This window comes from Oncorhynchus mykiss, chromosome 20, assembly GCF_057628025.1.
Source record: "Oncorhynchus mykiss isolate SJ-2025 chromosome 20, ASM5762802v1, whole genome shotgun sequence".
NCBI classification, from domain to species: Eukaryota; Metazoa; Chordata; class Actinopteri; order Salmoniformes; family Salmonidae; genus Oncorhynchus; species Oncorhynchus mykiss.
Genome location: NC_143041.1, coordinates 13,711,159 through 13,726,183, shown reverse-complemented (window position 1 = coordinate 13,726,183; position 15,025 = coordinate 13,711,159). Strand labels below are relative to the sequence as shown.

The 15,025-nt window shown below is 43.8% G+C and overlaps 1 protein-coding gene and 1 long non-coding RNA gene across 17 annotated transcripts in view; one reads left to right on the top strand and one right to left on the bottom strand.

Annotated features, from left to right (window-relative positions):
• Positions 1–15,025, top strand: part of cacna1g (calcium voltage-gated channel subunit alpha1 G) — a 199,397-nt gene that overhangs the window by 63,935 nt on the left and 120,437 nt on the right. For all 16 annotated transcript variants that reach the window (XM_090212291.1, XM_036956460.2, XM_090212290.1 and 13 more), the window contains exons 9-12: positions 8,718–8,869; positions 11,610–11,795; positions 12,744–12,858; positions 14,395–14,550. In XM_090212291.1, the coding sequence (XP_090068417.1) occupies positions 8,718–8,869; positions 11,610–11,795; positions 12,744–12,858; positions 14,395–14,550 (609 nt within the window). The remainder of the gene's footprint in view (positions 1–8,717; positions 8,870–11,609; positions 11,796–12,743; positions 12,859–14,394; positions 14,551–15,025) is intronic.
• LOC149974398 (uncharacterized) overlaps positions 1–15,025 on the bottom strand; it is a 270,502-nt gene that overhangs the window by 212,361 nt on the left and 43,116 nt on the right. The window lies entirely within an intron of this gene.

Below are 15,025 nucleotides of genomic sequence, written 5' to 3'. Positions count from 1 at the left end.
TATGACCCAGTACATCACCAGGGCCAAGCTTCCTGCGATCCAGAACCTCTATATCAGGCGGTGTCAGAGGAAGGCCCTAAAAATTGTCAAAGCTTCCAGCCACCCTAGTTATAGACTGTTCTCTCTGCTATCGCACGGCAAGTGGTACCGGAGCGCCAAGTCTAGGTCCAAGAGGCTTCTAAACTGCTTCTACCCCCAAGTCATAAGACTCCTGAACATCTAATCAAATGGCTACCCAGACTATTTGCATTGCCCCCACCCCCACACACTCTTCTACACTGCTGCTGCTACTCTCTGTTATTATCTGTGCATAGTCACTTTAATAACTCTACCTACATGTACATATTACCTCGACACCGGTGCCCCCCACATTGACTCTGTACCGGTGCCCCCTGTATATAGCCCCGCTATTGTTATTTACTACTGCTCTTGAATTATTCTTACTTTTTTTTAGGTATTTTCTTAAAACTGCATTGTTGGTTAAGGACTTGAAAGTAAGAATTTCACTCGCATTCGGCGCATGTGACAAATACAATTTGATTTGATTGGATATATCCAGCCAAATCCCCTCCCCCAATAATGCAATTTGTGCCACCCGTAAGTGAGAAACCTACATGCCAAGTATAGCTCATATATTGTGTTCCCTGAACTTTCTCGGAACTTTCTGGTCAGACCGCAGTTCTACTTAGCTACAGGTTATGGAAAATGTGTTTAGTATTTCTCCAGTGGGTTTCCTGAAAGAGAAGGCCTTCTTCTTTTTGAAAGATAATTAAACAAGAGATTATAGTTAACGCTACAATAAATACTACAGTATACTACAGTCTGTGAAAACACTACAGTAAATTCTGCAGTATACTATAGTACATTCCACAAAAACACTACAGTAAATACTACAGTGTAGTACAGTCTGCAAAAACACTACTGGAAGTACTACAGTATACTACAGTACATTCTGCAAAAACACTACAGTGAATACTATAGTATTTACACTAGTATCACGCACGCACGCACGCACGCACGCACGCACGCACGCACGCACACACACACACACACACACACACACACACACACACACACACACACACACACACACACACACACACACACACACACACACACACACACACACACACATAACCTGTAACACCCAGCTTGACCTTCCAGACACTCCTTCCACTCCAAGGTCAGGACAGGAAGAGGGGGAGAGAGGGGAGAAGGGGTGGAGGGAGTGGATAGATAGAGGATGTATCTGCTCCCTCTCCCCAGTTACTGTAAGAGTGTGACCTTTTATGGTGTGTGAGTGCGTGTGTGTGTCTGTGTGTAAATAGTTGCCCTGCTTCCAACTATGTGACACAGGCTGCTCCATTTAAACAGAGGGCAGTTTTCTACTTTACATGAAGGATACTCACCTTTGTTCTTTGCAGTAAACAAATGAGTGAGGGGACTTTCAACCTCTCCTGCCCGTCCCTCGTCATCCATCCATCTCTCTTCTTTCCTTTGCTTATGGTGGGATTGTTTTCCCCCTGAACTTCCTCTCTCTAACTTACTCTCGTTCTCTCTCTCTCGCTCTCTCTTTACACCTCTACATTTCGTACATTGTTAATAAGAAAACAGGGGTTTCAGGTCTGGCTCTGGGAGAGGAGGGAGGGGGGGGGGGTGGTGTGGCAGCCATCCTGACTGCCAGGTCTGCATTCCTGTAGTCAAGCAGGATAAATATTATCTCAGCTCACAAAATGTAGAGTTACAGTCGACCTATTGTCTAAGAGTATCTGGCATTATACAGGTGTAGGATCTCAATTTGACAAGTTTCTCACAGCAGGACAATGATGCTGCAGTAACAGCACATGTGAGTTATTGTGTGGATTATAATGAATGGACATTTTTGGAGCAAATGAAGTCAGACATTTTAAAGTGGAAATTACAAACTTCACTCCGCTCACCCTGTCCTCCACTGACACTGACCAAAAAGGGACACCGTCTTCCAGCTGATGGCGAAACTCGAGTCGCACCGGATTATTTACAGTCATGTACAAATTCATGTTGTTACTCCTATGAACAGAGAAAGTTAACTATTCCTCGATATTAAAAAAGACCAAAGTCGCTAGTAACAACAACAATAACAATACACTTTCCTACTCATTCATTCCTGCTACAGTGCTTGTTATGGCGCTGAGTGGAAATAGGAAGAACGCACCTTTTATGGGTTATAAAAGTGTTGAATACAAAGTGTTGACAGAGGTGAGTAAGAACTTAATAAACCTGAACTCACTCATAAAAACAGCATCTCTTTTCTGTGTTCGTTGACAGTCTCTCTCTAATCATGTTTTTAAACGTTATGAAATCTCACAGTATCAACTTTGCTATAGCTTTCTTTTATGTCTGCTACGTTACTGCAGACACGGTCATCGGAGTCATCCGATTGCCCAACGGTTCGGCCTATAGTGCACTTGACGAATCGAGCGCACCGCCATGCAATCTCCATAGACAAACATTGACAGTAGAATTACCTTACTGAAGATCTCAGTGACTTTCAACATGGCACCGCCATAGGATGCCACCTTTCCAACAAGTTAGTTCGTCAAATTTCTGCCTTGCTAGAGCTGCCCGGTCAACTGTAAGTGCTGTTATTGTAATGTGGAAACATCTAGGAGCAACAACGGCTCAGCCACACAAGCTCACAAGCCGAGTGCTGATTCACGTAGCGCGTAAGCGCGTAAAAATCGTTTGTCCTCTGATGCAACATTCACTACCGAGTTCCAAACTGTCTTTGGAAGCAATGTCAGCACAATAACTGTTCGTCTGGAGCTTCTTGAAATGGGTTTCCATGGCCGAGCAACCACACACAAGCCCAAGATCACCCTTCGCAATGCCAAGCGTCGGCTGGAGTGGTGTAAAGCTCATCGCCATTGGACGCTGGAGCAGTGGAAACGCGTTCTCTGGAGTGATGAACCGTGCTTCACCATCTGGCAGTCCAATCTGCCCCAATACATAGTGCTAACTGTAAAGTTTGGCGGAGGAGGAATAATGGTCTGAGGCTGTTTTTCATGGTTTGGGCTATGTCCCTTAGTTCCAGTGAAGGGAAATCTTAACTCTACAGCATATAATGACATTCTAGACAATTCTGTGCTTCCAACTTTGTGGCAACAGCTTGGGGAAGGCCCTTTCCTGTTTCAGCATGACAGTTTTCCTATGCACAAAGCGAGGTCTATACAGAAATGGTTTGTCGAGATTGTTGTGGAAGAACTTGACTGGCCTGCACAGAGCCCTTGACCTCAAACCCATTGAACACCTTAGGAATGAATTGGAACGCTGAATATGAGCCAGGTCCAATCTCCAAATAAAAGTTCCCAATCTCGCTAATGCTCTTGTGGCTGAATGGAAGCAAGTCCCGCAGTAATGTTCCAACGTCTAGTGGAAAGCCTCCCCAGAAGAGTGGAGGCTCTTATAGCAGAAACGGGTGCTCCATATTAATGCCAATGATTTTGGAATGAGATGTTCGAAGAGCAGGTGTCCACATATTTTTGGTAATGTAGTGTATGTACAATTGAAGTCGGAACTTTAAATACACTTAGGTTGTAGCCATTAAAACTCGTTTTTCAACGACTCCACAAATTTCTTGTTAACAAACTATAGTTTTGGCAAGTCGGTTAGGACATCTACTTTGTGCAGAACACAAGTCATTTTTCCAACAATTGTTCACAGACAGATTATTTCACTTGTAATTCACTGTATCACAATTCCAGTGGGTCAGAAGTTTACGTACACTAAGTTGACTGTGCCTTTAAACAGCTTGGAAAATTCCGGAAAATTGTGTCATGGCTTTAGAAGCTTCTTTTTGAGTCAGGTGTACCTGTGGATGTATTTCAAGGCCTACCTTCGAACTCAGTGCCTCTTTGCTTGACATCATGGGAAAATCAAAATAAATCAGCTAAGACCTCAGAAAAAAAATTGTAGACCTCCACAAGTCTGGTTCATCCTTGGGAGCAATTTCCAAATCACGGAAGGTACCACGTTCATCTGTACAAACAATAGTACGCAAGTATAAACACCATGAGACCACACAGCCGTCATACCGCTCAGGAAGGAGACACGTTCTGTCTCCTAGAGATGAACGTACTTTTGTGTGAAAAGTGCAAATCAATCCCAGAACAACAGCAAATGACCTTGTGAAGATGCTAGAGGAAATAGGTACAAAATGATCTACAGTGCCTTGCGAAAGTATTCGGCCCCCTTGAACTTTGCGACCTTTTGCCACATTTCAGGCTTCAAACATAAAGATATAAAACTGTATTTTTTTGTGAAGAATCAACAACAAGTGGGACACAATCATGAAGTGGAACGACATTTATTGGATATTTCAAACTTTTTTAACAAATCAAAAACTGAAAAATTGGGCGTGCAAAATTATTCAGCCCCTTTACTTTCAGTGCAGCAAACTCTCTCCAGAAGTTCAGTGAGGATCTCTGAATGATCCAATGTTGACCTAAATGACTAATGATGATAAATACAATCCACCTGTCTGTAATCAAGTCTCCGTATAAATGCACCTGCACTGTGATAGTCTCAGAGGTCCGTTAAAAGCGCAGAGAGCATCATGAAGAACAAGGAACACACCAGGCAGATCCGAGATACTGTTGTGAAGAAGTTTAAAGCCGGATTTGGATACAAAAAGATTTCCCAAGCTTTAAACATCCCAAGGAGCACTGTGCAAGCGATAATATTGAAATGGAAGGAGTATCAGACCACTGCAAATCTACCAAGACCTGGCCGTCCCTCTAAACTTTCAGCTCATACAAGGAGAAGACTGATCAGAGATGCAGCCAAGAGGCCCATGATCACTCTAGATGAACTGCAGAGATCTACAGCTGAGGTGGGAGACTCTGTCCATAGAACAACAATCAGTCGTATATTGCACAAATCTGGCCTTTATGGAAGAGTGGCAAGAAGAAAGCCATTTCTTAAAGATATCCATAAAAAGTGTTGTTTAAAGTTTGCCACAAGCAACCTGGGGGAGACACCAAACGTGGAAGAAGGTGCTCTTGTCAGATGAAACCAAAATTGAACTTTTTGGCAACAATGCAAAACGTTATGTTTGGCGTAAAAGCAACACATCATCCCCACTGTCAAACATGGTGGTGGCAGCATCATGGTTTGGGCCTGCTTTTCTTCAGCAGGGACAGGGAAGATGGTTAAAATTAATGGGAAGATGGATGGAGCCAAATACAGGACCATTCTGGAAGAAAACCTGATGGAGTCTGCAAAAGACCTGAGACTGGGACGGAGATTTGTCTTCCAACAAGACAATGATCCAAAACATAAAGCAAAATCTACAATGGAATGGTTCAAAAATAAACATATTCAGGTGTTAGAATGGCCAAGTCAAAGTCCAGACCTGAATCCAATCGAGAATCTGTTTAAAGAACTGAAAACTGCTGTTCACAAATGCTCTCCATCCAACCTCACTGAGCTCGAGCTGTTTTGCAAGGAGGAATGGGAAAAATGTTCAGTCTCTCGATGTGCAAAACTGATAGAGACATACCCCAAGCGACTTACAGCTGTAATCGCAGCAAAAGGTGGCGCTACAAAGTATTAACTTAAGGGGGCTGAATAATTTTGCACGCCCAATTTTTCAGTTTTTGATTTGTTAACAAAGTTTGACATATCCAATAAATGTCGTTCCACTTCATGATTGTGTCCCACTTGTTGTTGATTCTTCACAAAAAAATACAGTTTTATATCTTTATGTTTGAAGCCTGAAATGTGGCAAAAGGTCGCAAAGTTCAAGGGGGGCGAATACTTTCGCAAGGCACTGTATATCCACAGTAAAACGAGTCCAATATCGACATAACCTGAAAAGCAAGGAAGAAGCCACTGCTCCAAAACCGCCATAAAAAAGCTAGTCTACCATTTGCAACTGCACATGGGAACAAAGATCATACTTTTTGGAGAATTGTCCTCTGGTCTGATGAAATAAAAATAGAACTGTTTGGCCATAATGACCATTGTTATGTTTGGATGAAAAAGAGGGAAGCTTGCAAGCCGAAGAACACCATCCCACCATGAAGCACAGGGGTGGCAGCATCATGTTGTGGGGGTGCTTTGCTGCAGGACTGACTGGTGCACTTCACAAAATAGATGGCATCATGAGGTAGGAAAATTATGTGGATATATTGAACATCTCAAGACATCAGTTAAAGCTTGGTCACAAATGGGTTTTCGAAATGGACAATGACCTCAAGCATACTTCCAAAGTTGTGGCAAAATGGCTTAAGGACAACAAAGTCAAGGTATTGGAGTGGCCATCACAAAGCCCTGACCTCAATCCTATAGAAAATCTGTGGGCAGAACTGAATAAGCGTGTGCGAGCAAGGAGGCCTACAAACCTGACTCAGTTACACCAGCTCTGTCAGGAGGAATGGGCCAAAATTAACCCAGCTTATTGTGGGAAGCTTGTGGAAGGCTACCCGAAATGTTTGACCCAAGTTAAACAATTTAAAAGCAATGCTACCAAATACCAAGTGAGTGTATGTAAACTTCTGACCAACTGGGAATGTGTTGAAAGAAATAAAAGCTGAAATAAAAAGTTCTCTCTACTATTATTCTGACATTTCACATTCTTAAAATAAAGTGGTGATCCTAACTGACCTAAGACAGGGATTTTTTTACTAGGATTAAATGTCAGGAATTGTGAAAAACTGAGTTTAAATGTATTTGGCTAAGGTGTATGTAAACTTCCGACTTCAACTGTAGATATTGTATTGTAAGTCATTGAGCACTGGTCATTATAATAATGTTTACATACAAAACACACCATTAAATGTATATACAGTGTTCACTGTTGGAGCTAGAAACACAAGCATTTTGCTGCACCTGCGATAACATATGCAAATCTATGTACACTGCCAATAAACTTAGATTTGATTTGTCTATTCACTGAGCATTCACCCTTCTAAGAGAGCACAGCCATTTAGGAGACCTCTTATGAGATAGCAGCTGTGAAGGTTCAGGTCCTAAATAGAGATTGAGTGTTTGGGACATTAAGTGACCCAGAAATGGCTGACTGGGTTACAGCAACAAGCACAGATCAATATTGATGACCCCCAAGGCCTTGCTAAAAAGCTTCAGCAACTTCCACTAACAATGGATGCTTTTCAATCACCCCCCACCCCTCTCTCTCTCTTTCTCTCTCTCTTTCTCTCTCTCTCTCTCTCTCTCTCGCTCTCTCTCTCGCTCTCTCTCTCTCTCTCTCTCTCTCTCTCTCTCGCTCGCTCTCTCTCTCTCTCTCACGGACACGCACACACACACGGACATTCACACGTGCACATTCACACGCACACACACAACATGGCTATTTCCTCCTTAATGTGACGTGAGGGAGTGAGATGAGGAGTAGAGGTTTGGTCTTGTAATCTGGTTAACTCTAATCTAATCTCATCTAATCTGATATAATGTAATCTAATGGTGCTGCTGTTTGTTCCTGACTGCCCATGATGCAGTACCATACTATTTCTGACACTTACCCTCATCCAACCAATGTGTGTGTGTGTGTGTTAGTGAGTGTGTGTTGGGTGGGTGGGAGGGAGGGAGGGAGAGGTGTTCGTTCTGATGGGGGCATCTAAGGTTGCATTCTATAACAGTAACAGCACGTGGGTTGAAGAATGCTTAATATATGGTCTGTAACAAGAGAAGAAAGAAACAAAAAACACACACAAACACACACACACACATGCAAATACACAGGCATAATACACACTCCAGCTCAATATATTACCTGTCCCAGATGTCTCTCGTCCAATCCCCTCTCACCTCGTAAAAATGTTTCTCCGTATACTGGCTTATCAACCACATCTATTACAACAGTGTGTGTTTGTGTGTGTGTGTGTCTGCACGCACACACATCTGTATTCATGTGCTCTGAACTTGACCTGAGCAGGATTGTGATTGATGTGGTGTGTGATTGAGTGATGTGGTGGTTGTGTACCACGGTATTAGGGAATAAACAGAATAAGACCAGAGAACAGTTTAGGAGCCACAGACCTTCACTTCACCCTGATATAGCCTTAGAGAGAGAGCGGGAGAGAGACACAAAGCACACACACACACGTGCAGACTTACCTGTACATGTTGGAAAGTGGCACACACACACACAGGCAGTGCCATCGCCATTGGATTCCAGCTGTATCGATGTCTCTGTATCACACACATACAGCAGAACATAACATGTGACATATGCCGATGCTACCTCTTTGATGCTCCCGATACACAGTACTGTATTCTATGGCCCGTATACCTACACAAAACATACTACCGTACACACACACGCACACACACACACACACACACACACACACACACACACGCACACACGCACACACACACGCACACACACACGCACGCGCTGCTCCCTATGAAGCAGCATGTGTTTCATTTAGCTGTGGGATTAACAGTACACATCTCTGATGGTTGCTGAAAACAGATGTCGCTGACATATTTCCTTTTCTAATCAGCGGATGTGTTTGTTTGTGTGTTCTGGATGTAACTATGTTTTATGATTGCTCTCTCTCTCTCTGTCTCTCTCCCTTCTCTCTCTCTCTCTCTCTCTGTCTCTCTCCCTTCTCTCTCTCGCTCTCTCTCTCTCTCTCTCTCTCTCTGTCTCTCTCCCTTCTCTCTCTCTCTCTCTCTCTCTCTCTCTATCTCTCCATCTCTCTCTCCCCCAGCCTGATGAGCTGACCAATGCGTTGGAGATCAGTAACATAGTGTTCACCAGTCTGTTTGCCTTGGAGATGTTACTCAAGGTGTTGGTCTATGGGCCATTCGGATACATCAAAAACCCCTACAACATTTTTGACGGGATCATAGTGGTCATCAGGTAAGGTCTAACACACAACACACTACACCAGATTGTCGGTAAACTCCCATGGACTGAAGCGCGTAACATAAATGGTAGTCGCATCTGTCGACGGACTGTGGGATGCCATGACTAACGAGGAACTTTCACACTGGGCGCAGACGTCACTTTTTCAAATCCAAATCGTTTCCACGTTGATTCAACATCAAATTAATTTTAGGGTGTTGAAGTGATGTGGGAACAACATTGAGTCAACCCGTTTTTGCACAGTGGGTTGTTCCGCTATGCAGGTTTTTCGTCACTGATCATTTGGACAAATCAGGATTTCTCCAAGGCGCTCGCATCTTTTCACATTTAGGAAGGGGAGGGCCCATATACCTGCCTGAAACTGTCTGAGAATTTCTGTTTAGAGAGTTAGAGACATTTCTATTCTTGTCAGTACTGTTTCAATATAACACATCTCCCCCAAAACTAAAAGTGAGCATCTGACGCAATTACCCGATATTTTTTATTTATTTATTTAATTTAACCTTTTTCTAACCAGGAAAAGCCCATTGAGACCCAGAGTGTCTTTTCAAGAGAGATCTGGCCAATAAGGCAGCAACAATCAATACGTTCCAGAATTAAAACAAACAACAATACAACAACATGATCCAGCCTTTTAAATTCATTCAGTGGCACTAACACATCTAGATGAAGCATGGATTGTAGACTATTCCATTCAGAGGCACTAACACATCTAGATGAAGCATGGATTGTAGACTATTCCATTCAGTGGCACTAACACATCTAGATGAAGCATGGATTGTAGACTATTCCATTCAGAGGCACTAACACATCTAGATGAAGCATGGATTGTAGACTATTCCATTCAGAGGCACTAACACATCTAGATGAAGCATGGATTGTAGACTATTCCATTCAGAGGCACTAACACATCTAGATGAAGCATGGATTGTAGACTATTCCATTCAGAGGCACTAACACATCTAGATGAAGCATGGATTGTAGACTATTCCATTCAGTGGCACTAACACATCTAGACGAAGCATGGATTGTAGACTATTCCATTCAGAGGCACTAACATATCTAGACGAAGCATGGATTGTAGACTATTCCATTCAGAGGCACTAACACATCTAGATGAAGCATGGATTGTAGACTATTCCATTCAGAGGCACTAACACATCTAGATGAAGCATGGATTGTAGACTATTCCATTCAGAGGCACTAACACATCTAGACGAAACATGGATTGTAGACTATTCCATTCAGAGGCACTAACACATCTAGATGAAGCATGGATTGTAGACTATTCCATTCAGAGGCACTAACACATCTAGACGAAGCATGGATTGTAGACTATTCCATTCAGAGGCACTAACATATCTAGACGAAGCATGGATTGTAGACTATTCCATTCAGAGGCACTAACACATCTAGATGAAGCATGGATTGTAGACTATTCCATTCAGAGGCACTAACACATCTAGATGAAGCATGGATTGTAGACTATTCCATTCAGAGGCACTAACACATCTAGATGAAGCATGGATTGTAGACTATTCCATTCAGAGGCACTAACACATCTAGATGAAGCATGGATTGTAGACTATTCCATTCAGAGGCACTAACACATCTAGACGAAGCATGGATTGTAGACTATTCCATTCAGAGGCACTAACACATCTAGATGAAGCATGGATTGTAGACTATTCCATTCAGAGGCACTAACACATCTAGACGAAGCATGGATTGTAGACTATTCCATTCAGAGGCACTAACACATCTAGACGAAGCATGGATTGTAGATTATTCCATTCAGAGGCACTAACACATCTAGATGAAGCATGGATTGTAGACTATTCCATTCAGAGGCACTAACACATCTAGACAAAGCATGGATTGTAGACTATTCCATTCAGAGGCACTAACACATCTAGACGAAGCATGGATTGTAGACTATTCCATTCAGAGGCACTAACACATCTAGATGAAGCATGGATTGTAGACTATTCCATTCAGAGGCACTAACACATCTAGACGAAGCATGGATTGTAGACTATTCCATTCAGAGGCACTAACACATCTAGACGAAGCATGGATTGTAGACTATTCCATGCGTCTGGTGCACAAGACGAGAAGGCAGTCATGCCTCGTGTTTTAGTTCTGGGTGTCCGAGACGAGGTCGTCATTAACAAGGCAGCGTTTGATTTACATGACACATTAGGTTCGAACTGATGGCACACTGACAAGTCTTTACTGTGTTAAGATATCAAGGCCTGACTTTTCAGGTCGCTCGCCTTCCAGTGAGTGGCTTATCCTGTAACTGGGCACTGAATATGCGTGATCCTCTGTAGCTCAGTTGGTAGAGCACGGTGCCTGCAACACCAGGATATTGGGATGATTACCAGTAGGACGCATACGTAAAACAAATGTATGCATTCTAGACTGCAATTCACTTTGGATGAAAGCTTCTGCTAAATGGCATATCGTATAGTTACGCAGTAAGTCCCGAGCGGGTGGGCTATACGGCCAGTAAACCACGACTAAGGGCTGTTCTTAGGCACTCCACAACCCCTGTGGTGTCTTTTTGCAATTAGAAACTGGTTACCAACGTAACTAGAGCAGTACAAATACATGTTTTGCCATACCTTTGGTATAGGGTCTGATATACCACGGCTGTCAGCCAATCAGCATTCAGGTCTCGAACCGCCCAGTTTATAAACACAATTACTATGTGTTCTCCATCTCTCCTCAGTGTATGGGAGATCGTGGGCCAGCAGGGCGGTGGTCTGTCAGTGCTGCGTACCTTCAGACTGATGCGCGTGTTGAAGCTGGTGCGCTTCATGCCCGCTCTGCAGAGGCAGCTGGTGGTGCTGATGAAGACGATGGACAACGTGGCCACCTTCTGTATGCTACTCATGCTCTTCATTTTCATCTTCAGGTATGGGCCTATGCGAAATGTCTTAAAAAAAAGTCATTTTGACACGTATGTCAGACGCACAAGCTGACACGCGTTTATACGGAAATGAGGGGTAGTCTTTATCGTCGTTGTCTCAAAGTGAGGAGGGGAAGAAGGAGGTGGAGGGGCGGGAGAAAGACACTAGGTGGTACACGCAAGTACAATAGAGGTGCATACAGAGGGGTGGATAAAGAGAGGTAGCTGGAGAGAAAGGGAAGAGGAAGACAGAGAGGTGAAGAGTGTTCCGCTTCGTCAGAACACTGGAGGGGAATAAACAAACACAAGAGACGTTTGCCAGGAGGATTGAGGAAGAGAGGATAGAATGACACGAGCGAGGGGAGATTCCCTATTTTCCTCAGCATCCCTGGTGCATCCTGTTTGGCCACTGGCAAGCTCAGCAAAATGAAATCTATGTGTAAGTTCTATACAGCATACACACACGCTCACACACACACGCTCACGCACACACGCTCACGCACACACGCGCACGCACGCACGCAGACACACACACACACACACACACACACACACACACACACACACACACACACACACACACACACACAGTAGTTTGACTAGAACAGTGTGCTTAGACAAACACCCACTGAGTGTTTGAGTGAAGAGGAGCCAAGTTCACAGACTAGAGGCATAGTCACTGATCCCTCTACACCCACAAACTAGCCGCATTGCTGTCTAGTCAGAATAACATGGAGAATACACACACATGTCCCATGGGTTCAGTTCTTTCCTATTCATAATTACACAACAAGAGAACAACAGCAGACTGAAACAGTGGGAGTCTGAATCTATTTATCTTCTTTTCTCATGCCATGACTCCCTTTGGTGACCGCTCTCTCTCTCTTTCTCTCTCTACCTCTCCATCCTTCCCTCTCTCTTCCTCTGTCCTCCCGCTCCTTCTCTCTCCGTCAGTATCCTGGGTATGCATCTGTTTGGCTGTAAGTTTGGATCAGAGAGAGATGGAGACACTCTACCAGACAGGAAGAACTTTGACTCTCTGCTCTGGGCCATCGTCACTGTGTTTCAGGTGAGATCTCTCTACCGCTCTATCGCTCTCCCTCCCTCGCTCCCTCTTTCACTCCAAAATCAAAGTCTGACAGACGTTTCCAAACTTGGCTGACTATCAAGATGAGTCCATATGGGCAATCTGTTGTGTAGGTCCAACTACACATCAAATGAATGTGAAAAAGGACAGCTGCTCTCTATTTCCTCTATTCCTCCTTTCTTATCTCTCCACTATCTACATCTCTCTACATCTCTCTACATCTCACCCTCTCTATATCTCTCTACATCTCTCCACTATCTACATCTCTCTACATCTCTCTACATCTCACCCCCTCTATATCTCTCTACATCTCTCCACATCTCTCCCTCTCTACATCTCTCCCTCTCTCCATATCCACATCTCCCCCTCTCTATATCTCTCTATATCTCTCCACTATCTACATCTCTCTACATCTCTCCCTCTCTATATCTCTCTACATCTCTCCACATCTCTCCCTCTCTACATCTCTCCCTCTCTACATCTCTCCATCTCCACATCTCTCCCTCTCTATATCTCTCTACATCTCTCCACTATCTGCATCTCTCTACATCTCTCCCTCTCTATATCTCTCTACATCTCTGCACATCTCTCCCTCTCTACATCCCCTCACATCTCTCCACTATCTACATCTCTCCACATCTCTCCACATCTCTCCCTCTCTATATCTCTCTACATCTCTCCTTCTCTACATCTCTCTCCATCTCTCTACATCTCTCCACTATCTACATCTCTCTACATCTCTCCACTATCTACATCTCTCTACATCTCTCCACATCTCTCCCCCTCTACATCTCTCCACATCTCTCCATCTCTCTACATCTCTCCCTCTCTACATCTCTCCACATCTCTCCACTATCTACGTCTCTCTACATCTCTCCCTCTCTACATCTCTCCACATCTCTTCCTCTCTACATCTCTCCACATCTCTCCACTCTCTACTTCTCTCCACATCTCTCCACTCTCTACTTCTCTCCACTCTCTACATCTCTCCACTCTCTACATCTCTCTCATCTCTCCACTCTCTACATCTCTCCACCCTCTACATCTCTCCACTCTCTACTTCTCTCCACTCTCTACATCTCTCCACTCTCTACATCTCTCTCATCTCTCCACTCTCTACATCTCTCCACCCTCTACATCGCTCCACTCTCTACATATTTCTACATCTCTCTATCTCTCCACATCTCTCCACTCTCCACATCGCTCCACTCTCTACATCTCTCCACATCTCTCCACTCTCTACATCTCTCCACATCTCTCCACTCTCTACATCTCTCCATATCTCTACACTCTCTACATCTCTCTCTCTCAACAACTCTACATCTCTCCACATCTCTCCACTCTCTACATCTCTCCACATTTCTCCACTCTCTACATCTCTCCACATCTCTCCACTCTCTACATCTCTCCACATCTCTCCTCTCTCCACATCTCTCCGCTCTCTACATCTCTCCCTCTCAACAACTCTCCACTCTCTACATCTCTCCACTCTCTACATTTCTCCCTCGCTCCCTTCAGATCCTAACTCAAGAGGACTGGAACAAGGTGTTGTATAATGGTATGGCTTCCACCACTCCAGTGGCTGCTCTCTACTTCATCGCCCTCATGACCTTTGGGAACTACGTCCTCTTCAACCTGCTTGTGGCCATCTTGGTCGAAGGCTTCCAGACTGAGGTAAACTAAGTACACAAAACAACACACACAGGCACATACCGAGCTGGAAACGAGCTGGCCCATTCATCTGTGTCAATGTATTCAAATACATTATCTTAAATCTTATATTCCTCCACCTTGACACTCACCCTAAATATATGTTTTATTCTCTAATTGTGTCACTCTTTCTACTCCAAAATATGTCCTCCCGTTCTCTTCTCCTCCCCTGTCTTACACATTATCTTCAGCAGACAGGCGATACCCTTTCTCCATCCCTCCATCCCTCTCTCTTCTTTCATAATTACAGTTGTCATATTTTAACGATATTTAACGACATTTGACTTGAAGTGATGTCAACCATCATCAGGAAAATATGCTTACATCACAATCACATTCTGGCTCCTATCTGATCCCCTCTCCACTCATAAAACACAATACAAATCTCTCTCTCTCTCTCTCTCTCTCTCTCTCTCTCTCTCTCTCTCTCTCTCTCTCT